This window comes from Pithys albifrons, chromosome 10 (assembly GCF_047495875.1).
Source record: "Pithys albifrons albifrons isolate INPA30051 chromosome 10, PitAlb_v1, whole genome shotgun sequence".
NCBI lineage: Eukaryota > Metazoa > Chordata > Aves > Passeriformes > Thamnophilidae > Pithys > Pithys albifrons.
Window position 1 is genome coordinate 12,262,887 of NC_092467.1, and position 24,281 is coordinate 12,287,167.

The 24,281-nt window shown below is 41.2% G+C and overlaps 1 protein-coding gene across 3 annotated transcripts; it reads left to right on the forward strand.

Moving 5' to 3' along the window:
• Positions 1–1,959: 1,959 nt before the first annotated feature.
• Positions 1,960–24,046, forward strand: WDR47 (WD repeat domain 47). Of its 3 annotated transcripts, XM_071564676.1 has the most exons (16): positions 1,960–2,187; positions 6,829–6,898; positions 7,863–8,029; positions 9,560–9,643; positions 10,187–10,271; positions 11,868–12,670; positions 15,025–15,148; positions 17,071–17,249; positions 17,356–17,613; positions 18,311–18,389; positions 19,308–19,465; positions 19,749–19,918; positions 20,808–20,978; positions 21,350–21,481; positions 22,070–22,288; positions 22,657–24,046. In XM_071564676.1, exons 3-16 carry the CDS (start codon positions 7,872–7,874, stop codon positions 22,797–22,799), a joined length of 2,763 nt encoding a protein of 920 aa, XP_071420777.1. In that variant the 5' UTR covers positions 1,960–2,187; positions 6,829–6,898; positions 7,863–7,871; the 3' UTR covers positions 22,800–24,046. The 3 variants fall into 3 exon arrangements, with proteins under 3 accessions (XP_071420777.1, XP_071420776.1, XP_071420778.1); XM_071564675.1 differs by lacking the exon at positions 6,829–6,898; XM_071564677.1 differs by lacking the exon at positions 1,960–2,187 and having other exon boundaries at positions 2,826–6,898; positions 18,314–18,389.
• Positions 24,047–24,281: the final 235 nt, after the last annotated feature.

Below are 24,281 nucleotides of genomic sequence, written 5' to 3' on the forward strand. Positions count from 1 at the left end.
TTCTGAAGCGTTTCAAGAACATCCTGCAGCACCCTGGTGTGTCACTGGGCAATGCAGATCCCTTCCCCTACTAATCCTGATTTTCAAGCTCTCAGAAACCCACACCCAGCAGCTTTGCTGTTCATGGGAGTTACCTTCTTTGCAGTAATGAGAAGGGAGTTCAAACAAGCTGAGACCATCCCAAAGACGTCTCTGTGCCTGAGTAAACAGTTGCAAACAACCAGAGACCAGGATCTTCCATCTGCCTACTGTATGTGTCCTCACCAAATATTTCAATTAACACGATGGCCCTCCAAAACAGGTCCACTAACTACTGTTACTATTTTTCCATACCTCTTCCTGAGAGGTTGGTTCTTGAAATCTCTTTCCAGAGTATAGGAATTTGCTACTTCCTTCTGAAAGGTTCAACATTCTGAGCAGGAAACAGAATAATTTAAAGTACATAATTTGCTCTTCCTTTCGGGTCCCTAACTGAGGAGAAGCTTTATATTTGTTTCACCCAAAACTCACGCCCTCCCAGAGATACAGTCTCACCAGTTTAGTCTCAGGACCTCCTCTGAAAACAAAGCTATTGCAAATAAGATTAATAAACTACTGTAAAACCACTCTGAAATCAAGATTAAATTTAAAAGCATATGTGTGTTTACCTAGAGTTTTGCAGGTTCAACAAAGTTTAAAATGGAATTACATATGTTAAACAAAGTTACACATAAAGCTCGGTTCAGACAATTCAATCATCTCTGATTTGTCAACTGTATTGTATCATATATATTGGGAAACAGTTTCGTTTCTGTAACTACATATTCTATCAAGCAACTCCTCCAAAGGCAACTACAAGTGACAGTTTTGGAAGTAAATGGAGGGATTTGGTGTTTTACCAGCAAATCAGTCTTCCTAGGAAGTAACGCTGGGACTTGAACAGAAGGAACCATCGAGTTCCACATTCCTTGCTCATCGCTGGCAGACTCCCTGGGGTGCAGCCAGGCAGCACACCTTGTTGGACACATGCATAATTTAAACAAAAATAAAAATTTAAAAAGTTAGGTCTCTGCTTTTCAGAAAATTGCCACAGTCTTGGTTTTGGCTGGACCTGCCAGTGCACTGTGACATGGTCACAGGTCCTGCCCAAGGCTGTGCTACCATTTTAACATCATTTTCTGTATCTCGTCTCACCACTATATTTAAACCCAGAGAAAGCTTCACCGTAGCGTTTCTGAGATGCCATAATGTTTTGACATTGCATTACAAAACCGTAACTAGAAGTCAATTTATATATAAATACATCATGACATGCGGGTATCGCACACGCATAGGTAAGACTTCTGTAAAGAATGTATACTTTTCTCAACAGCCTCAAGAACAAGAAGGCAGCAAAACCACTGAAGAATCCCTGTCTTGCCCGACACGCGTCAGCGCCACCTCCTGCGCCTGCTGCAGGTGCTGCCACCCACCCCCGGGCCGCGGAGGGGACAGTGACCGCGGAGGGGACAGTGGCGGCGGAGGTGACAGTGACCGCGGAGGGGACAGTGGCACGGAGGGGACAGTGGCGCGGAGGGGACAGTGGCCGCGGAAGGGACAGTGGCGGCGGAGGTGACAGTGACCGCGGAGGGGACAGTGGCGGCGGAGGTGACAGTGACCGCGGAGGGGACAGTGGCCGCGTGCCCCTGCGGCCCGGGCACACGGCGGTGCCGCCTCTGTCCGCAGCGCCGGGAGCCCCGGGACGGGCGGAGCCGCCGCGGCGCTGGGCGGGAGGCCCCGGCGATGCGTCCCTTGCCGGAGCGGCCGCTGAGCCCGGCCCGGCGCGGCCCCCTCAGCCCGAGCCGCAGCTCCCTCAGCCCGGGGCGCGGCCGTGCCCGGCGGGCGGGAGGGGCTCTCCCCGCCGCGAACAAAGCCACCCCGCCCCGCGCGGCCGCCGCCGACATCTGTCCCTCCCTCCCTCCGTGTCTCCCGCCCCCGCCGCGGGGCGGCCCCGTCCCGCCCCTTTCGCTTCCCACTGAGGCGGAGAGGGCCGCGGGGCGCTGCCGGGCGGGCAGCGGTGCGGGCGGGCCCCGAGCGGAGCGGCCGCGGCGTTGGCAGCAGCCAGACCCCGGCACCGGGCCGGTCCCGCCCGTCGCGCGGCCGCGCCCGCCGCCATCTTCCCCTCCCTCCCCGCTGGTGCCGGCGCGAACGGGCCGCGGGGCCCCGCAGGTGAGCGCAGGGCGGGGGCCGGGGCCGGGGCCGGGGCGGCCGGCGGGGCTGCGGCGGCAGGTGGGGCTGTCTGGAGGCCGAGCCGGCCCCGGGCCCGTCGCCGCTTCCCCCGCGAGGGGCGCATCTCCCCGGCTGCCGGCGCCGCCCGAGCGCCGCCGCCCCTTTGTTGCGGCCGGGCCGGACCGCGGCGGGTGCGCCCCGTGCCCGCCCCGCTGTAGCCGCGCCGGGGCCGTGCGGGCCTGCCTGCCCGCGGCTGAGCTCCAGTCCGGGCGGGCTCGGCGCGGGGCGGCCGCTCCTGCCCGACGGAGCCGCGGGTGTACAAGGAGAACGTGCTGGAGCGAGTGGGGGTGTCACGGTCAAAACGCGTTCGTTTCTGGCCTCTGGACGTTGTTCGGGGTTCTTATTTTTCTGCCTTCTGTTTTCTCTTTAACGTGAAGCATTGCATAATTTAATGTCACCTTTTTGTCATTCGCGGCGCAGAATGCGCTGGGCGAGGCGTGTGGGAGAGGCCGGAGGGATGGCCGAGGGGCCGGAGGGGATACGGAGGGGATGCCGAGGGAATGGAGGGATGCCGAGGGGACTGGGGGGATACGGAGGGGTTGCCGTGGGGATGCCCAGGGAACGGAGGGGATGCCAGGGGACCGCGGGATACTGAGGGGATGCCGGGGGGACGCCGGAGGGACAGAGGGATGCCGAGGGCCCTGCGGTCACCTCCAGAGCTCGCTGAGTTGGGATTACCCGCGTGGCTCTGGAGCAACAGCTGAGCTAAGCAGGGCAACAAAATGGATTATAAAGGGCAAGCCACTGAAAAATCCGCGTGAGGCAGGAAAGGCTGGTGTATAAGAGGACACCGATTTGCTGTATATTTGAGGAGAAAAGGTTTCAGTCATAGAGTTCAGCTGTGCGAAGTTTGGTGAAGGTTTTGTATTAATACGCTCAATGCAGTTCTTTTGCGATAATGAACTGTGCGATGTAAGAGCGAAATGGGTGTCAGTGAGTGCACTGACTGCTGTGGGAATCGGCTGTGATAAAAAATCTGGCCTATAGTGCTGTTCGTTTGGGTTTTGTAAATTTCTTTGATACAGAATAACTGGCAGAGGATTGAGGGCACATCCCAACCGGACCCGGTAAGTGCTGAGCGGCCCCGACTCCCCCGTGGGCTCTGGGTAGGCAGAACTGCGGAGTGGCCTCTGGGCAGCTGTGAGAGTCATATGTGAGTGACTGGGGGATGGATTAGAAGGTGAAATAACTTAATGCAAAATAGCCAGCTTTTTAAATATGTATGGCGTGCTCCCATTCGGGTTTGCTGTGACACGGCTCACCAGGATGCTGAGGTTGTGGGTAACGCATCGCAGCTGTCAGGGAACCAAGACTCCTAATTTGGCTTCAAGGCTCACTTTAAATGTGTCACTGCTCCCACAGTATGACACTTGAGATCTGAACTATAATATGTTTTTTCTTGTATTTCAGAGTAGTTAAGAGATTTTATATTCCTTGCCCAGTTTTCTGAATGTATATTTTATACTACTGGCAAGTGATCTATTTCAGTTGATAAACAACATAGGAACAATGCTCATTGTAGAATTTCACTATTGACTTGTTAAGAATCTTGAACTTTAAATGTCTATTAAGTGAATGCATATGCATTTTAAATTTCTTCTAAGGAAGATAACTTAGATTATTTAAAACTATTTTTAGATACTTCTAGTTTATCAACATTTTCCTGAAGTAATATATTTATATGCATAAGTGGGTATAAATATATTTTACATTTTTTTAGGAGTTGTTTTCTTTCTTTAAAACACCATGTTTCTTGTTGTTGACATTTTCATAGAACATGAGTAAGAACAGAACAAGAGTGAAGCCTCTCTCTGGAACATTTAGCAGTAGGTAGCCTTGTGTTCCAAAGAGCTTGTTTAAAGGATGTCTTGTCCATCGAAGCTACAGAGAAACTGTGTGCCAGGTTTGTGGCAAGAAGCTTTTTTTCTTGGTGTAGGAAAACAAATTTAAATACAGAAGTAGGGGCAGATGATAAGGGTGAGTGAACAGGAGAAAGAAGGAAGGAAGACAGGTATGGAGAAGTGCTGTTCTGAAAAGACTGAGTAACATAAAAAGGTTGTGGCAGAGACCTGGTTGTCTGAAGGCACCTGAAATATTAAGCTCTAATTCTCATTTACTTTCGTTTATACCTCAAACTAATGCTGTGCTTCAGACATTCTTGAGTATTAGTGCTTGAGCTGATCAGATTGTGACGTTATGTGCCATATGTGCTGGCAGGAAGCACTACAGTGTGATGGACCAAAGATGCAGCTTGAGCTCTAATCTTGAGTTTCCCTGCTGTTCTTTGCTTTTTGGTTATTATTATATTTATTTATACACATACAGACATACCACTGAATGTCAGAAAACCTGATAGATTTCATAGAGGCTGATGTGTAAGCCCATGTATACTTATCATTTCATGATAGTGTTAGAGGTCTGCTTATTACTTTGACAGCATCATGCTTATAAAAGTGTGAGCTCATCAGCCTAAAAAACATCAATTACGTGAAAGTCTTCTCTACTAGGTTTACTGTTCTTTTCTAGCTGTTTGTGTTGCTTTGACAGTAAATGTACACTAAATACTTTCATAAAACTGTTAATGCGTGAACTTAGAATTGTTCAACTGTTTTACAGAAGTTCAGTATCCTAACTAGGTTGGGGTTATTACATTACATTTTTCTTTATAATACCCCAAAAGTGCTACTACTAGTCTTATGTAAAATATTCTTTAGCCTGATCTATGTAAGTGAAATTAAGTGTTAGAATTGTCAAAGGCTTTATGTTCAGGACAAGCCAGTTATTTTTAAAAATTACAGTGGAAAATGGAGGACAGCTGCTTGCAGATGATAGATTTTACTTAACGTAGTTGTACTCTTAAGCAAGAATATTATGCTTTTTTTTTTCATCAATACAATATATAAATGATTCATTTTAAGACAAGCTTGAAGCTGTGTGCTGTGGTTTCCTGTTTGGACTTGAGTATCCAGTTGAAAAGAAAGCTGGAGACTTGGTCCTTTCTTCAAAGGGAGTCTTAGTCTGCTTTTTTTCCTAGTAGTTTTCTGATGGGGAGTCTTAGTATGGCTTTGCCTAAGTTTTACTTTGTCTTTTGACAAGGAGGTTAATTTAGTTTATATAAAAAACACCAGTGCTATGGAACATAATAAAGGAGAAATGCAAATGCTTTAGGTAAGGTTGTGAATTAAGGTGTCAATACTAAACTGCTGGTTAAATTTGTGTTGATTTTTTTTCCCCTTCAGTATATAAGGATATGGTTGAATTTTTCTCTGGGACTAGAAGTCCGTATCCAGTTGCCAAAAGGGGAAGTTGAAGCAGTGCTAAAATGTAAGGGAAAAGCATCTTGTACAAGTTCTAGATTTGTGGGTCTAGCTTTCTTTAAGCCAGAATTTCATTTTTCCCTAAGACTTTACTAGCTGAGGGTGTGTCTGTGGTCTCTGGGTGCGTCTGTCATCAGACCCATCAGAATACTTGGTGATTGGAGTCTTCTGTGACAAAAATGAGAGTTAGACCCAGCCTTTTTAAGAAGTTAGGCCATTTCATCTGGCACAATTAGGTCTCTGTTGTTCCAAAATAAACTCTGCTGCTATAATGGAATGCTTTGCTCTTCAAATGATCTGGCAAAAATTTACATGGAAAAAAGTTGGCATACACCTGTGAGGAAGATGAAAAACTTGGGAGTTTAGACAATGGTGCAAACCCCCATGTTATTAATGCCTAATTATTTGTGTCCTTTCAAGTTCACTAGCATTGGTTTGTGATGATCAGTGAGAAGTTTCACTGCAGTATTTGTGTCTTCCCCTCCTCTCTGGTAAATATTTCCTTTCTTATTAATATTCTGTTCTATTTGGTTTATTCAAACTTAGTCGGTTTCTCTGCATCTTTCCCTAATATGAAATAGGTAACTCGCTAATTAGGTCCAGTTTTCTAACACTGAGGTATCTGAAGGCTGCATCGTCTCTTCAGCTTGTCTTGGGAGCTGTGTTGCCCACAGCTGGTTATTTTTCAGCATTGTAGTTGCTAGATTTCTACGTAAGTGAATGATTTCATGAGGGAATTGATAAGTATTTTTATTTTCCCTTTTGAATTATAAGGGGGAGAAGCTGGGAACTATAAGCTGTTGCTGTGGACACCTTGCACTGTGTGGTCATCTCCCTTTATTCATTTTTTGGATCACTGGTGCTCCACTGATGTCTCTCCTTGTTCCTGGGGATGTTGCCTCCTGCAGAGGGTTCAGCAGTGATCTGGTTTCTTCTGTGTTCTTTGGGGCACTCTCATCATCAGTTTAAGTCAGGTTAAGACTTTGCTACTGCCAGAAAGCAAAGCTCTGGTAGTTCCCTGTTGTCAGGATTAGTGCCCTGTGTTTGCCTGAGTGCTCTGACTCAGCACCCAGCCCGGGTGGCGGTGCCGGGGGGTGACGGAGGGGACAGGAGGCACTGCCCCTTTTGGCAGGAGTAACACGGGATTACACTGACGTTTTCCTGATATAAAGTCATAGTCTTGTATATGAAAGTGCTGCTAGGTGGTGTTTTGGTTTGTGGGGTTGTTTTGGTTTGGTTTTTTGATTTGGGTTTTTTTGTTCAGGCAATGCTGTGTGGCTTGGCTGTATTACAGGGTTTCTCCCCACATCTCCAGATTGTTTTCTGAAAATCAGGTGAGGTGATAAAACTGTAAAGTCTTTTTAAGAATGTTCAACAGCTTCTACTCTAAGTCAGACTTAGGCAACCAGGCAAGACTTAGCCAGAAGCAGAATTTAATTTAGGTGTCCTTGGAGGAGTCCATGCTACAACTCTCATAGCCTTGAAGGAATTGTGTTGCCAAAGAGCTTGGATCTTGTACCCATGAGGGCTTTAAACAAGGTCACTGCTGGCCACCAGGGCCCCAGCTGCATCTTCCTACTTTTCTGCTGGCTGGACAGCTCATTGGGCCACTGAGCCACTTGGCATGAGCTAGTGGAAAAGCTGAGGCAGTGACAGAGTGGGGAGTGCCAAGGAAGGTCCAGGAACATGTGGCTGGAGGCAGGTGAGTGAGAGAGAGTTGGCAGCCAGTGGGCAGATGTCTTAGGCCACCTTGGATTCAGAGCTTTAGATTCTTCATGAGGGTGTAGACAAAAATGGGCATCCTTATGAAGGAAGAATGAAACCCCCTGGTTTAATTGTCATATGCTACTTCAGAATTAAGGTAGGGAGAGAACACAGTTTTAGTGTGCTGTGTCTTTTGCATGTGTTAGAATGTGAGACCTCTACATAATGACATAGTAACTGACTCTTATGCCCTTTGAACTTCACTGTTTGCATTTCAGAAAGGAAAATTTCACATATTGCAGACTTAGTAAGCACAATATTTTCATACTGTAGGAGGATTGATTTGTTGTTGTTAGATTTGTTATATGGACCCCTGTATGTGCATAGGACAAATCAAAAAGCTGCAGATGCAATGTTAGGTCTTAATTATGGCTTCATAATCAACCTCTTAAAATCAATTAATTAATCTTGCCATTTAATTTTTGTAACACTTTTACATTCTGTTCCATAAAACTGTATTTTTGTTAGTAGCCAACATTTTTTAATCAAGCACAGGATAAGATATTGATCACAGCTAAAATTCTTTCCTTTTAGGCTGCCATCATGACGGCTGAAGAAACAGTGAATGTTAAAGAAGCTGAAATAATTAAACTAATACTAGATTTTCTGAACTCGAGGAAACTTCATATCAGTATGCTGGCACTTGAGAAGGAAAGTGGGGTCATTAATGGCTTGTTCTCAGATGACATGCTCTTTCTAAGGTAGGACTTTTTTCTGGTGCTTAAATACCACACATATGAACACAGGGTTGGGCTGTGATTCAGTGGGCAGGCCTGTGCCACTAAATGGGAGATCTGAATTTGTGCCCTCATCTTATTCTGCTTCCTCCTGATTCTGTTCTGCGATCCAGCCCTGGAACGTGTCCAAGCTCTGGAGTTGGTGACATCCCTCTGTGAGCCACTTGGAGTATGTGACAAGACATCATCAGCATAGGCTGAGCTAGATTTTTTTGTTTGCTTGTTCATTCATTTTAACTTGATTATTTTTCTGCCATGCCAATGAATTTAAGGCATAAGGAGCCTTAACAAGTGCCAGTGTTACTCCAGGATAAGTTGGGGAAAGACCACAAGCACGAATAGGATGGGAAAGCAAGATCTGTTGGTGTCTGATGTGTTATCAGCTTACCAGGTCGCATGGACCCAAGTGTGTAGTTTATTGTGTTCTAAAATATTTTACAGTGTTCTAGTTCTATGGTAAAGGACAAATGGTTTCCAAAGCTTCTCCCCAGAAATATTATTACCTGCATTTCAAAAGAATGCCTAGATTTATCTTAAATGTAACAACATGAAAGGACTATCTTTTATCATCAAGGGATGAGAGTAGGTGTGGTTTACTATGCAGGATATTGCCCTCATACTTTGAAAAATAATTACTGTAGATGCACACTAGTTTTTGGCATTGCTGTCTTCTATTTCATGCCAAAGGTACATAATAACATTGCTGAAGCGTGAGAAAATAATTTATCCAGCTATTCTTAAAACATTTAAAAATACATTTTTTCACTGTGCAAAACATCTCACCTGGCTTCCCTTTTGATTAAAATTATGGATATTGGCATAAAATGAATTGAAAGGAGAATTACAGAAATATGAAAGTTACTAATCCAATTGGTTTCCTTCTTGACCTAGCTGGAGAAGCTCATCCCTTCCTTGTAAGTCTGGGCCTTTTATCGAGATGTGGATTGAACTGATCTGCCTGTTCAGTCCAGCCTACCAGTCCTGGAGCCCTTGCACTGGCAGAGTTCCTGCCAAGCTGTTTCTCTTACATGGTTAACATGGGGGCTCTGTGTTTGTTCTCCCACCCCCTTTATAAAATAGGCCCAGCAGTGTTTATACAATTAAAATTAACTAATTTTTAAGTTCTTTCATTCTTTGAGGTGTATTCATTAAATCAATATGTTTATTCTAAAACTCTTTCAAGTAAGATTTTTTTTTAAATAAGAATTACAAGTAAAGACGGGGAACAGGATCATTTTGTCCTTTTTGGTGTGCCTTTAAAAGTTATTAATATTGTCCTTCTAGTATGCAGTATTTTTACAAAATATTGAGAAAGGATTTTGTGCTTGCTGTTAGTCACATCAGGCAGTCATCTTGGCATCTGTGCAAAGTACTAACTTTTCAAAGCAGGCTGATCATTTGTGTATTATTGATTTTTATTTAAATTATCCCCTTACTTAGAAAAAGGCTGTTCTTGTCTAGTGAAATTCAAGGAATGATACTTTCTTTTACTAGGCAATTGATTCTTGATGGTCAGTGGGATGAGGTTCTTCAATTTATTCAGCCTCTTGAATGTATGGAAAAATTCGACAAGAAAAGGTAAAATAGAATGTATGTCAGAGTTCAATTTTTTGAGTTGTGGAAAATCTGTGAATTTCTAAGTATCATCTATGAAAATAGTAGTTTTAAATTTTTCATCTTTTTTTGGGGGGTTTTTTTCCTAGCCTGTATACTGTTCCTACAGTATGTGCATGTGTCTTTAAACTTGCCCTTAAAATACGTGCACACAATCTGTAATGAGTTACTGCCATACACTTTAGGAATATGATGCACTTTATGCTGTCTTTTAATAGATGGCTGCTCTGTCATTTCTATTTAAGAAATAAATATGATTGCTGTACTTTTCATACTAGCCTTCTGATATTTTTAATAGACTACTTCTGAAAGCAGTAATGGAAAAATACATTTCCTGTTAAAAAATAATGTTGCAGTTACCAATTTATTAAAATTTGTGGTCAGAGTTCCTTGTCATGGCAGTTTCTATGCCTGATTCAAAAATTTGCTGTAAAATAGCCTGCTTGTCTCTAAAGGTTAGTTTACCTACTAGAGCAAGATGTACAGTATGTCCCTTCTCACCTGCAGATTTCGATACATTATAATGAAGCAGAAGTTCTTGGAAGCCTTATGTGTAAACAATGCAATGTCCGCAGAAGATGAGCCTCAGCATGTAAGAACTGTCTCTGGTTGGGGAATTATTTTTGTTGTCAAGAAGTCTTGAGATAATCTGATTAAAGGCAGAGTGGAAGCCCCCATCATTAAATACACACATTTTAGCTATTACCAAATGTTTCATAAACACTGGAAAAAATAATCAGCATGTAAGAACTGTCTCTGGTTGGGGAATTATTTTTGTTGTCAAGAAGTCTTGAGATAATCTGATTAGCTATTACCAAATGTTTCATAAACACTGGAAAAAATAATCAGTGTCCTTTGGAAATGAATGTGGCTCCCAGTTCTCAAATAGAATTGTATACAAAAGGGTTTCTTGACACTTTGCAGTGTAGGTCAGTGACCATATGCTGTGTTTGTGGTCCTGATCTTAATTTCTGTTGGTTTTGGAGAGAAAGGTCAGAGTTGTGGGTTCTATTTGAGGGAGCAGATGTGTTCACAAAGGACTTTTTCAGTTAAATATGCAAACAGCAGGCGTTGTGGACTCAGGTTTCTAATGTGGAAAGAGACATTAACTCAAACTGGCAAAGAGGGTGTGCAGATTGTGACGTTAGTTATAGTTTTTCATTTATTTTGACAATACAGTAATACCACTTTTCTAACACTATAATGTTATGAAATTAAAAATTAAGAATGCCAGTGGCTTTAAAGTAATCGATTTTGTTTTCCAAACTGAATTGATTTTAATTCTCTGTCCCATTACACATACGTTTTACTGCAAGGTTACCTCTTGACAGTGTAGTGAAAGTTAAAAGTCTGTCTTTATAGTTGTAAATGGAAAATGTTCTATTCCTTTAATCACTCAATCTGTATACTGTTACTAGACAGCAGTAGAGAGGGAAAAAATCATATTAATGCTCCTTATTTTGTTACCAAATGAGTTGGTATGTTGTGTATGAAAGGCTGTTGTATTGAAGTATCAAGGTAATGTGGGTAAGTGGGGGGTTTCATCATTTTTTTAAATCTTGGTAACTGAAACCGCCAAGTTTTGTGTATTTAACAGGGTTCTTGGCTCTTATCTGTCAATGGGCTTTGTAATAAAGCCCTTTATTCATTTGGAGGTCTTACCTTCTAAGAACTCTTGGAATATTTTTAACATTTTTGATTGAGGAATAGAATCTCAGCATAAAAGATGACTCAAAGTTGCTAATCACTGAAACCAGAACAGTCAGTCTACAAGCCTTTTATAATGTTTGCCAGTTGCTTTTCATAGATAGAAAATGGGAAAAATAAGTCAGCTGGCTTTGAGAATGGAAGTAACCTTCTGTGCTACAATAGATTTGTAGCTGTTCAGCTTAAAATTTTAAGCCTATCAAATCTGCAGTGACTGGAAAACGTTCCATAAATCTGTAGAAAGTGGGACTGGGTGGGGGATTTTAGCAAGTTAGAGCATCTAGGAATTTGTCTCTGTTGTAACACATTTTGCTTCAGCAATTTCAGACTCTATATTCTATGCCTTTTTATTTAAAATGTAACCAGTAATGGTAATAAATGAATGGGAGCAGAGAAACTCTGCTACTGCCTCTTCTTGAGCTGTTCAGTTGTAGAAACAGAGGTGGTCCAAAGGGCTGTGTTGGTGTTGCTGTTCCTGCAGCTGGAGTTCACCATGCGGGAGGCCGTGCAGTGCCTGCACGCGCTGGAGGAGTTCTGCCCCTCCAAGGAGGATTACAGCAAACTGTGCCTGCTGCTGACGCTGCCGCGCCTCACCAACCACGCCGAGTTCAAGGACTGGAACCCCAGCACGGCGCGGGTTCACTGCTTCGAGGAGGCCTGTGTGATGGTGGCAGAGTTCATCCCAGCCGACAGGAAGCTCAGCGAGGCGGGCTTCAAAGCCAGCAACAACCGCCTGTTCCAGCTGGTCATGAAGGGACTGCTTTATGAATGTTGTGTGGAATTCTGCCAGAGCAAAGCAACAGGAGAAGAAATCACAGAAAGTGAAGTATTGCTGGGCATTGATCTCTTGTGTGGAAATGGGTGTGATGACTTGGACCTTAGCTTATTATCATGGCTGCAGAATCTGCCAGCTACTGTGTTTTCTTGTGCTTTTGAACAAAAGATGCTTAATATTCACGTTGATAAACTCCTCAAGCCCACAAAAGCTGCGTATGCTGATCTTTTGACACCTCTGATCAGCAAACTCTCACCTTACCCCTCGTCCCCGATGCGAAGGCCGCAGTCAGCTGACGCTTACATGACCCGCTCCTTAAACCCCGCCTTGGATGGGCTGTCGTGTGGGCTGACAAACCACGAGAAGCGGGTCACAGACCTCGGGACCAAAACTTCTCCAATGTCACACTCCTTTGCTAATTTCCATTACCCAGGAGTACAGAACCTCAGCAGGAGCCTCATGCTTGAGAACACCGAGTGTCACAGCATTTTTGAGGAGTCACCTGAGCGGTAAGTGCAACTGCAGCTCTGCTTTGACTTTGGCTTATGCTGTCAATAATACTGTTCTTACTGGCACTGTAACTCTGAAAATAATTGTAACATTGGAACATAATTTGGTCTGTATTCAGGGTTGTCTTCCTTATGCTTTTATGATCAAAGCAGATTTTCATAGTTGGTTTTGGGCCCTATAGATTCAATCCGAGCTTCCTTAAAGTTGAAATCCTAGCACAGAGCACCTGTGTACTCTTGAGTGTGTAATGCAGTTTAGCTAAGATTTATGTTCTGAATTCTTTCCACATAAATGAATGGAGACAGTGGAACAGCTGTAACTCCCATATTCTTTCTTCACTCTGTTTTGTCCTTAAGTCTCTGTAAACTTTGGTCCTGACATTCTAAATGATTAAGTATACTTTGAAAGATGTGCCAATGACAATGTGCTGTCTTGTAGCATTTCCTGTATTACTTAGTGTTACAATAGTATTTCAGCTTAAATATTTACTTACTATTTTACAAACCAGATCTTAGTAAGGCAGCTGAATGTATTATGTTTTTTGTATTGGACTTAGAGACAGTTGTTATGCTGTTAATGAGTTCTTGATTGCAATGTAGATTGCAAAACTGACTCCTTCCTTAAGAACTAAAGTCTGTATCAAAATTCTGTTCTTTTTACCTTCTGAAAGAAATGTCCTGGTAACCTGATGTGGTGCATGTCAGTTGGGTATTTATCATCAAGTTTTTGCTTGGCCTTTATTTTGTCAGCAGTTCAGCCCCTTTCTAACTGTTAAATCCACACTTCTCTAGAAAGCACCTTTGTTGAGTTTTTTGGCCCTTAGAGGGCTGAATGGGTGACTAGCCCTGCACTTGGGTGCAGTGGCCAGCAGAAGACACTTTGAGAGCTGTGGGGGTCAGCCCTGGCTGCAGCTTTTGTCTTACTAGTTTTGTCTTACAGAATATTCTGGATGTTGTGCTATGGGGAAGAGCAGCTGTAATTAAACTCAATAAAAAGAAAACAGAAACTATCAAACTGATGTCAGTTCACTGATGATGATGGAAATACTTACAGTAATATATGTTTTAATATCTATCTTAATGCTTATCTTGAAAGGAGATATTTTGTTTGATTAAAATCTTTGGGTTTACCAGTCTCTTACAAGTGGAGTTTTTATGGATAGCTTTTAGGGAAGTATCCCTGGTGTTACATTTTTACAAAGTATATCTCCTGATTATACTAATGAATTGTGAATCCTCTAATTTTACTGATCTGTATCAGACCTTAAAAATTTGTGTGTATAGACCAGTGTCCAGTGTCAAAACTGATTCTTGAAAGGTTTTTGCTTCCTTTTTCAGTATTGGAGTACTAGAATAATTCTGTACAAATAAAGTGGTAAATTGCTGCAGTACTTCTTCATGTAGGCCTTTTTATGTGGTGTAAAGTGAAGTTTATAGTTTTTAACATTGTTTTTTTCATTAATAATGTATTTCTTGAAGGTTAGAATTAGATTATAGGGCCAGACCCATAGTTTTCAAGAAGGCATTACATTTTTCAGAAGAAAATACAACTTCAGATTGTGTCAGACTCAAATGGCAGGATTTGCAAGGGTGGAAGCTGAGCCTTATGTAAATCTGGCCCTTGCTTCCTCTTGCACATGACAGAAACATGATACTTCTAAGTTGTGTTCATCAAGCAATTGTCTTTTAGTCAGCTGAGCTGCTTTTGTTATTGTAAAAAGGTGCCCAAAAAGTTTGAAATAACTTCTTAGAGAGCTTGGTTCCCAATCACTGAGGTGTGTGTGTTCTACACATTTACTGATGGCCAGACCATTTTGAAAAGAGGGCCATGCAGAAATACTTAAAATATAAGAATGGTAAAACTGATACAAACATTTTTCTCTCTTGCAGTTTCAGCAATGTTCAAACTGATGGATATTAAACCGTGTTTAAGGTTAGATTGGTAGTGGTAATTAAAGTGATTATTAGCAAAGACTTAGTCTCAGTGTATCAGATAAATTTTATGCACATAATTGTTTGGAAAATGGGAGATCTTCAATAACTTGTTAGATAAAAGAAATGTAACTCAAGTGTAGGGATAGAAAATAGGGAATGTGTGTATATCATGCTGGTGAGGCTTTTTGGAAAATGTGGGGAAAAAAGCACACTGGCTGTGCTTGTTAGAGTTTTATATTGTTTCGTATAATCCTTTGCAAGTGGCATTTTCTTCCCAAGCAAAATCTTCAGTTTTATGTGACTTAAATAGTTTGCATACTTGTGATATCAGCTTTTAGAATGTTATCTTTCTCTACTTCTACTCTACTCCTAATTTTTCTCAGTTAAGCTTCTCTTCTTTTCCATGTTGCTGCGTGAAGTGACACCCCCGTGGAGCCTCAGCGTCCCCTCGGCAGTGAGGCTTTGGGCCAGAGCTCAGCTCCAGAGAACGAACCCCTCAGTGCAGCACAGAGTCAGGGACCAGCCAAACCAGAAAAAAATGAGGTAGGGGTTGTTTGTTTAAAAGTAATGAGGTCGTTTGGGCTGTGTTCTGGTCACTTCATAATGATTTGCCTTTGTGTGGAGAACTTCATGCATGACAGTGGGTTGCTTTGAATCTTGTTTTACTATAGTAAAAATACCATATTGCATCTTTTATAAGAAACTACTCCTTTTTTTTCCCCCATTGTATGAAGATCTGCTGTCATTTGAGTCTGTAATGCAGCTGATGAGTGTGCCTTGTCACGTCAGCAGTGTGGCTAAACTTCAGTCCCCTCAAGGACTTTGAGTCACTGCTCTGGTGCAACAGTGTTTGTGTGCACGTTGGGAGGGAGGGAAGAGCAGATGCAGAGTTTGTAGGAGAGAATGAGGACAGGAGGTGCTATGGTGAAGGTGTTGGCCAGACTATTATACACAAGTAGAAGAGAATGTAGAACCCAGTCCAATTTCACATTGTTTTGTTTCCCACATCTTAGTGGTGTATATTTATACATGTGTGAGCAAGGAATTAATTTAGGTTACTTTTCATAGCTTTGTTTTTTGCCTTGTTCCTGTAGAGACTGATTTAGAAGCCAGAGTTTATAGATTAGAGTTTCTGGGCAACGTATTTTTAGGTTTGCGTGTTTGTTTGGGTAATAATGGGGTGGAATCCAAAAGATCAAAGCATTGAATTCAATTGTTATGACAAGTAAGTATCAGTCATGGAAAGAAGTATAACAGGAATGTACCTGTTGCTGAGAAAGATTCTAACCCAGTGACTGGGTCACAAATTTCAAATACAGAAAATAAATGCTTTCTAGACATCTGGTGATAACTATGGAGTTTCCAAACTGCAGGTGTTCACCATGGGAAACCTAAAGTGATAAATATTTTGCAAATGCAACAGCACTAGAAAATCCACTATAAATCAAAAAATTATTGTTTCAGAGAACAAGAAATCATAATGCAAGTACTGTTAATTAGAGGAAATACGAAGACTTGTAGTTACAAAGACAGATCATGCATGAATTGTTTGAAGTGAAGCAAGGCTGTCCTTATACAACCTAAATTCATAGATGACAAAGCTGTCACCTTCGATAACAAACAAAAAACCCACCAAGGTTTTTTTTTTCCTTTTGCTGTTTTTTCCCTACTAATTTTCTAAATATGCAGTTAAGGATGTTTTTTAGAAAACGTAGGGAGGTTCTGCGTGGATAATCTGGCCTTGGAGGACAGTGCTTTTGTTTTCTGTTTGTCCCTTTTTATCTTGTTCTCAGCTGTTGGCATTTGGAACTACTGACACAGAAGGTGAGGTCTGGGGAGTGCAGGAGGCAGCAAGCCCTGGGCAGCTGGCAGTGTGGGAGCTAAAGACAGTATGTAAAGGAGAGACTGTGAGAAAGGAGCTTCAAGTGTTTGTGTTTGGCCCAGAAAGTACAGAATTTTTAAGTTAGAACAGGGCACCAATTTCAAAAGTAAGATGTAATGCTTGGATAGGCCACATCAGAGCTGGCCACTGGGAGAGGGAGATTGGCTCTGTGGATTGATGGCAGGGAGGTGTCAGTGTGACAGAAAATACTGAATTTATAGTGAAATTGTGACGTGGAATTTGGAATGTAGCTTGCATTGTTTTCTGATTTTTATATTCAGTTTTCAACCATCTATTTGCTTTGATCTGAAGTAGTACTTTGGAAGTTTTATAGAAAAGAGCAGTCTCCTTCAGAACTATGGCAGAGCAGCTTCAACAGCGAATAACATAGGCTGGCAGTGGTTGCTTTTTTAATATGTAAATTGTGTCTGGTTTTAAGGAAGAATTAAATCATTACTTCTCAGAGAAGACTCTCCTGGTCTTTTGATGCCAGTATTGAAATACCAAACCAGAAGGTAAATATTTAGGTTAAATACCAAAGTTAACTATTTAATTTTTGTCTGTGATTCCCATTTCTTTTCAGCTTCGTGATTCAACAGAGCAGTTTCAGGAGTATTACAGACAAAGACTACGTTACCAGCAGCACTTAGAACAGAAGGAACAACAGCGACAGTTGTACCAGCAGATGTTGTTAGAAGGAGGAGTGAATCAAGAAGATGGAGCTGACCAGCAACAGAATCTTACTGAACAGTTTCTTAACAGGTTTGGGGAGTTTGTTGATTCTCCTTTTACCCACTCGTATTCCTCCTTAAGTTCTCATAATAATGTGATTTGATGGTCTTTTTTTTCCCTTGTCGTTTGTTATTAGGTCTATCCAGAAACTAGGAGAGTTAAATATGGGTATGGACAATCTTGGAAATGATGTACAAGCACTCAGCCAACAATGTAATGGGAGCAAAGGGAATACATCTACCAATCCAGCAAGCAACTTCACATCCCCACCTCCAGATGGTGGTCAGAGGATAACAACTGATAGCCATGGTGTTAACACAAGCACTCCTCGAAAATGTGGGTCAGCCAATCAGATACCCTTTCCCGAGGAGTCACCTGTACAGGGGAACCAAATGTAAGCTATTTGAGAGCATTCAGGACTGGAAATGTGTTTCTCTTAGCACTGTGGGAGTAGCTGTTTGTGTTTGTTTTAGTTATCAAATTAATCTGTCATTCAGTAGGGGTATTTAGCTCATGGTCAGTGTTTTCTCTACATTTTTGTAGGGATTGTAAAATGTTTCTTTTTTGAAAGCATGTGTGAGAAATAGTGATTTTTTGTTATGCCTTGCATTTTATGCTTGTTTTCTATTTTAGTCTTTTTATTCCATCTTATATGTATAGTTCTTGTTCACTTTGTGTTACACTAAGTTTCTGGAAGCCTTTTTATGAAATACAAACTAAATGTAGGGAGAAGCAGAGCAGAATGGGAACTGAATTTCTTCTGTTAACTAAACGGGGTGCTGCCCTGAAAGGAAGTCATTTTCCCACCTCTCTGTATGTGTATGTGTGCATACATATATACATATGTATGTTATGGAGTGAAAAATTTTCAACTTGCTTTCACTTGTTCAGTGCATGGAGTTGCTGCACAAAGGGCAGCCTCTTGTAAAAATAACAGTTCATTGGTAGTGAATAAATGCATAACACTTGTCCTCAAATTAGTCAGTTCTGAGAATGATTGAAACTGTAACTTTAGTCCAGAAAATACTTACAAACAAATCCTTGCTCTTGTTTTTTTGTCTTGTGAATTTAAACTCTTCATCAAATCAAAGCAGTGTATCAGAACATGCTGTCACTCAGCCACAGCTGGAAGACTCTTCAGGGAATTTAACCAGGCCAAGAGGTGATGAGGTGAGTTTTCTTGTCTTTTATAATTTGTGTTATTGAAAGATTAGTTATTCAATCCTGAGTATGTGATATGCTCTTACTGTTCATAGACATTTAGACTGAATTTTGGTTGATGCAGTACCTACAGAATGACGTTGAGATTGGAAGGAACATCTACTGACATGTACACATTCACACCCCAAAAAGCTCTTCTGACCTCAAGGGCAAACAGTACCAGCTCTCAGCTTCTCCTTGCAGAACAGAGGTTCTAGTGAGGTGTCTTTTACAACCATTGTTTTGTGTTTTCCAGTTTGAAACTTTGATTGTTGGGCTCCACTCAGTATGGTTCGAAAAGCCAGGGAAATAGTTAGCAGAGAAATAACTGCAACAAGTGCATTCCAGAGTTTCTACATCAGATCAATAAAACTCATAATCTTAGAAAGGTGGTGCTATAATTAACCAGAAGGATGATGTAATAAAACTTAGCATAATTTAATAACTCTGTTATATACAGGATGAAAATCTGATTCTATGTTTAGTATTGTATTTGTTTTAGAAACTACATTTATGACTTGGGCTGTTTTCAGTGACAATGCAGCTTTGTTCCCCTTATAAGTTCCACACAGACCAAGTGTGTTTACAACTGTAGCACTGTGCATCTGAGGTGGGCTGTTTAGAAGAACAAAAATGGGTGGAAGTCTGGGGGGAGAATGAGAAATGTAAACTGAATGTTAGCTGTAAAAGTGAGTTGAAGAAAAGAACTTGTTCAAGTCTGCTATTCTTGAACCTGGAGTAGACAGTTTTACAAATCTGTACTTTGAATGCTACTTATTAATACTTTGGTACCGTAGCTTTATGTTACTCCACAGAACAGTCAGGTGCACTTTTGAATGTCCAGTTTTACCCTGAAGAGCCTAATTTGACTGTTACCCTTCTACACAGGATGACAAATCAAAAAAGCAATTCATTTGCATTAATACTCTAGAAGACACTCAAGCTGTCAGAGCTGTAGCCTTTCATCCCAGTGGGAGTTTATATGCTGTTGGCTCCAACTCTAAAACTTTGAGAGTTTGTGCCTATCCAGAAGTAATTGACCCAAGGTAAGAAAGCTTGTGTAATCATTTATGTGTCAAAGCTGTTCTTTCTCCTGCTATCTGTACACTTCATACATTTATTTTATTGTCATAAATAGAGCAATGCTCTCCTTGTAACTGAACTGCCAAATGAAATTAGATGATCTGCATGTATGTTTCAATGCAAGCAGTCACATGAATTTTCATGTTACCCAAATTAATAGAGAAAGTGTTTTCATTTTAGAATACTTTGTTTTCCTTAAAAATAAAAGAAAATTTCATGACTTTTCTTTTTTCTTCTTTTTGCCAGTGCTTATAATACTCCTAAACAACCTGTAGTTCGCTTCAAAAGGAATAAGCATCATAAAGGATCAATCTACTGTGTGGCCTGGAGTCCCTGTGGGCAGCTGTTAGCTACTGGTTCCAATGATAAATATGTGAAAGTACTGCCTTTTAATGCAGAAACTTGTAATGCAACAGGTATTGTGTGTGCATATTTAAAGAATTTATTTTCAGTTATTTGTCCAGTACTTGTCAAAACCATTCAAGTTACATTGATTGTGTGTTTAATAGGTTTGCTTCTTTTTATTCTAATACTTCAGTTTAGCCTCTTTTCCCTTTCACTGTCACTGTAGTCTCTATCCAGCAGAGACACTGAGAGGCCAGGGATTTGTTTGGGTTGGTAGGTTGTGTTTTGGTTTTGTTTTGCAAGACTCCACTATATTGATCTCTTCAGACTGATTCCCCCATAGACAATAAACCAACCAGGTGTTCTTACCCTACTGTGGATCTTGATTGTCATTAGGAATTTATTTCCCCTTCTAGTTCCCCTTTCTCTTGCCTGGATCTGTCATCTGTCTTCTCACCCATCTTAGAAAGGTTTCTGGCCTAGCAAATACAACTTTCCAACTCTCCCAACTGCCCAACTCTCCTAATCAATACACTGAATATGGCTCTTATCTTTTCTGTTTTGAACTTGGGCTGCCTTGTCTTGTGTGGTTTAGTGCTCTCAATGACCTTTCCTTCCTGGCAGAGAAAGGCTTTTGAGTTTACCAGAGTTTACAAAAAGAAGCAAATGTACTCTGTGGACTTTGGCTGCAATTGTCTGTGGTGATGGTCTGTGTACATTTTGCAAAGCTTTGGGAAGTAGAAAGCTCAAGCAACAACAACAACCTTGTTAGAGATTTTATTTAAACTTCAGTAACTGAAATACTGTGTTCCATAGGAAGTGCACGGCGATTTTTGTCCTTGGTAACGTGCACACCCTTGCCTAAAGTATTCTGCATTGTCACTGTAGCTGCTGTAAAGGGTGCAGCACTAACAAACATAGCATGCCTTATTTTGTTCCTTGATTTTTAAATTGTTTTAGGACCAGATTTGGAATTCAGCATGCACGATGGGACGATCAGAGACCTCGCTTTTATGGAAGGCCCAGAAAGTGGTGGTGCTATTTTAATAAGTGCTGGAGCAGGGGACTGCAATATTTACACAACAGATTGTCAGCGAGGACAAGGCCTGCATGCCCTGAGTGGTCACACTGGTGTGTATATTGTGGCTGCTTTCACACTTTCTAAGCCTGTACTGTGTTCTAATGAAGTCGTTGGGTTGTTTGGGGGACAAAGGGATTTAAGTCTTTATGTTTTTCTTTCTAGCAAGACTTTTTTTCCTCTCCAGTTTGCTCTTGAGGGGATGTGGGGAGGGTTTGTTTTTACATTTGTTGGCTGTTAATGTAATGGAGAGAGTGCACACCTCATTACAGAGATGCAAAGTTGGGTATTGCCTTCCACTGGTGTGTTAGATCATGCAACATGCAGGGTTTTGACAGGATAGTTGAATCTCTGAAAGCAAAAATATAATCTGAGCTGTTTGATTAATGATGGTTAATCACATTAAGAAGCTACTTGTTCACAGGTCATATTTTAGCACTTTATACATGGAGTGGCTGGATGATTGCATCTGGATCCCAAGACAAGACTGTAAGATTTTGGGATTTGAGAGTGCCAAGCTGTGTTCGTGTTGTGGGAACCACGTTTCATGGAACAGGCAAGAGCTGCTATCATGCTTCTGGTCATTCTTGTATAAAAAAAGACTTTGAAGATGGCAGGGTAATACAGGGAAAGATGTAAGGAGCGTTGGTGTCACAGAATGGAGCCTTGACTTTAAAAGAAAGAAGTTGTGAGGAATCTGTGGGTTTGTTTGTTTGTTGTTAAAATGAAAAACATTTCCTTTCAGAAGCTGGGTAGTGTTTTTGCCTTGTGACTTTCAAACAGACACTTCCAAGTACATTCAAATTAAACAAGATAACTTAAATTCTTGAAACCTTAGGGCCAGGGTGAATTGCTTGCAGTATTCCACATTATTTCAGAGTGACTTTGTTTCCTGTGAGGGAACAGACACTTTTTCTCATGCAGCTTTAATAGTGTCTTTGCTACGATTCCATTGTGACCAATGGCTTTAGGGGTTTTAGTGCTAGAACATAAAATTTTATAAGGTAACAGTAGCTATGTTTGTTCACCCTAAATTTAAGACCACAGTTCAGTATTCTTCTACAATGTGTATTGTTTAAAGAAAGAAGTAGGCTATTTGCACAAATGTAACTGTGTGTGACTGTGAGGTTCTCTCCTCCTGCAGGCAGCGCTGTAGCCTCAGTGGCTGTTGATCCCAGTGGCCGTCTCCTCGCGACAGGCCAGGAGGACTCCAGCTGTATGTTGTATGACATCCGAGGGGGGCGGATGGTGCAGAGCTACCACCCCCACGCCAGCGACGTTCGCTCCGTTCGCTTCTCCCCGGGCGCTCACTACCTGCTCACAGGGTCGTATGACATGAAAATCAAGGTGACAGACTTGCAAGGTAACGTGCTGCAAAGGGTGATAGGTTCATTTTCCACTTGGTGCTTTTAATATTGAAGTTGAGGTGTTGGTTTGAAAATCAGGTTTTACTTTAAAAGGGGGAAAAATAGTAGAGCTTTGAAGAGTTTGATGTGTCTGCATGTGCTTCTGTTGGCAATCGGCTTGTTGTGTTGCCAAAAGTGCAGGCTATGAACTAAATCTTGTTTTGGTAAAGAAAATAGTTCACACTGTTGCTTGTTGAGATGGCCATTGCTTTTCAGATGGCATTCATGAAATGACCCTTCAAAAAAGTATATAATTTTTATTAAAAAGACTTGAGAGAAGAATTCATTCATGAAGTGACCAGTGATTTCTGTTCCTCTGACACAGGAGACCTCACGAAGCAGCTTCCTCTGATGGTGGTAGGAGAACACAAGGACAAAGTTATCCAGTGCAGATGGCACACACAAGATCTTTCCTTCTTGTCGTCATCTGCAGACAGAACTGTAACCCTTTGGACCTACAATGGTTAGAGTGCAAACAAAGGCAACCTATGCAGCTAAAGCACAGAGACCTGACACTACAGAACTGTAAAACAAGTAATAATAATGAGGCATTGGGAGAGCAGCAGTTGAGCAGGAGAGTGTCTTATCAAGAAGAGGGGCACTTGTCACTGATTTTTCTGGTTTCTAGGAGGTCTTGGTGTTTTTAGTATATTCTTTTGCAGTGCTTCCAGTCTTCCATGTTGAAATCATGCTGCTGTGACTTATTGTAGTCTTGTTGCCAAAGTCTATGAGGAGAACTCTTATGTTGTTGATGTGCACTCAAAGTAACATGAATGATGTGTTTACAGTTTGGTATTTAATTGCATTCCTTGGTCTTTGCCTCAGTGAGAATTTTGTATAGAAACTTAAGTTGAACAACACTTTGAGTCTGTATGTAATTACACACACACATGTAAAAGAAAAGCTACTTCCACTGTTTTTTCAGGATTATTGTATTCATCACTCCTCAACAAGACATCAAACTTTATAACATCTCTGCAAATCCAATGTTTTTAGTAAAAACATCTGAACTTTAAAAGTTGACTAGGCAGTGACCACATCTTGATTATGGTCCATTATATAGTGTGGGTTTTTCTTTCTTTTCATCTAACCTGGGAGAAATGTTGCTGTTTTTACTACATGACATTGTTTTGAACAAGTTAACATGTTGGAGGGGGAGAAAAGTAAAATATTGACTTTTTTCAGTAGAAATATGTAATATTTTACTTTTTGAATGCAACAGAATACCTCTGTGTATAATGTACTGTAGAAAAGAGTGGATTGGCAGCAGCTGTCACAGTGAGCTTGATGGCTATCAATTTTCCAAGTAAAAGGGATACCATTAATGCTGTAATAGAAACCAGCATGGCTTAAAATGCTATGTCTGCATGATAATTTAAGAATTGTTTAAATTCCCAGTTCAGAAGCTTATCTGAATTTTGTTTCTTGCACTCTTTATGTATGGGAAACTGCAGTTTTATTTCTACAAAACTTTAGATTCTAATGTTTATGTATTGTTATATTTTCATATTGTACAGTTCCTTTTACTTTTTAAAATATAAACCTTAAACTTTAGGTTATTTATTTATTTGAACTGCAGTTAAGTTTTGGATTCTCTTGGTTACTAAATTATATGTGCACTGTAGCAAGCATTTTTAACTATCGTATAAAAGTGGAAAGGTAACTATAGAAGTGTATCTGTGCTTTAATCTCAATAAAGACCTCCAACACCTGCACCCATTTCATCTGTTATTTTGGATTCTTGGTATAATTTCTTGATGCAGAGTTTGACATAAGACTTCAGTAGGCCAGTACTGTAAAATAGGTAAGAGCTTTGGTACTGCTTCCCTGGATCTGAATTTTCAGTGTGGTAACAATACCTCTGAAAATCTTGTTTGTTTTTCTGTATTTGATACATAGTGCTGGAAATAGTGTTCTTCTAGTTTGTCCATGGACAAAGCTGGCAGACTA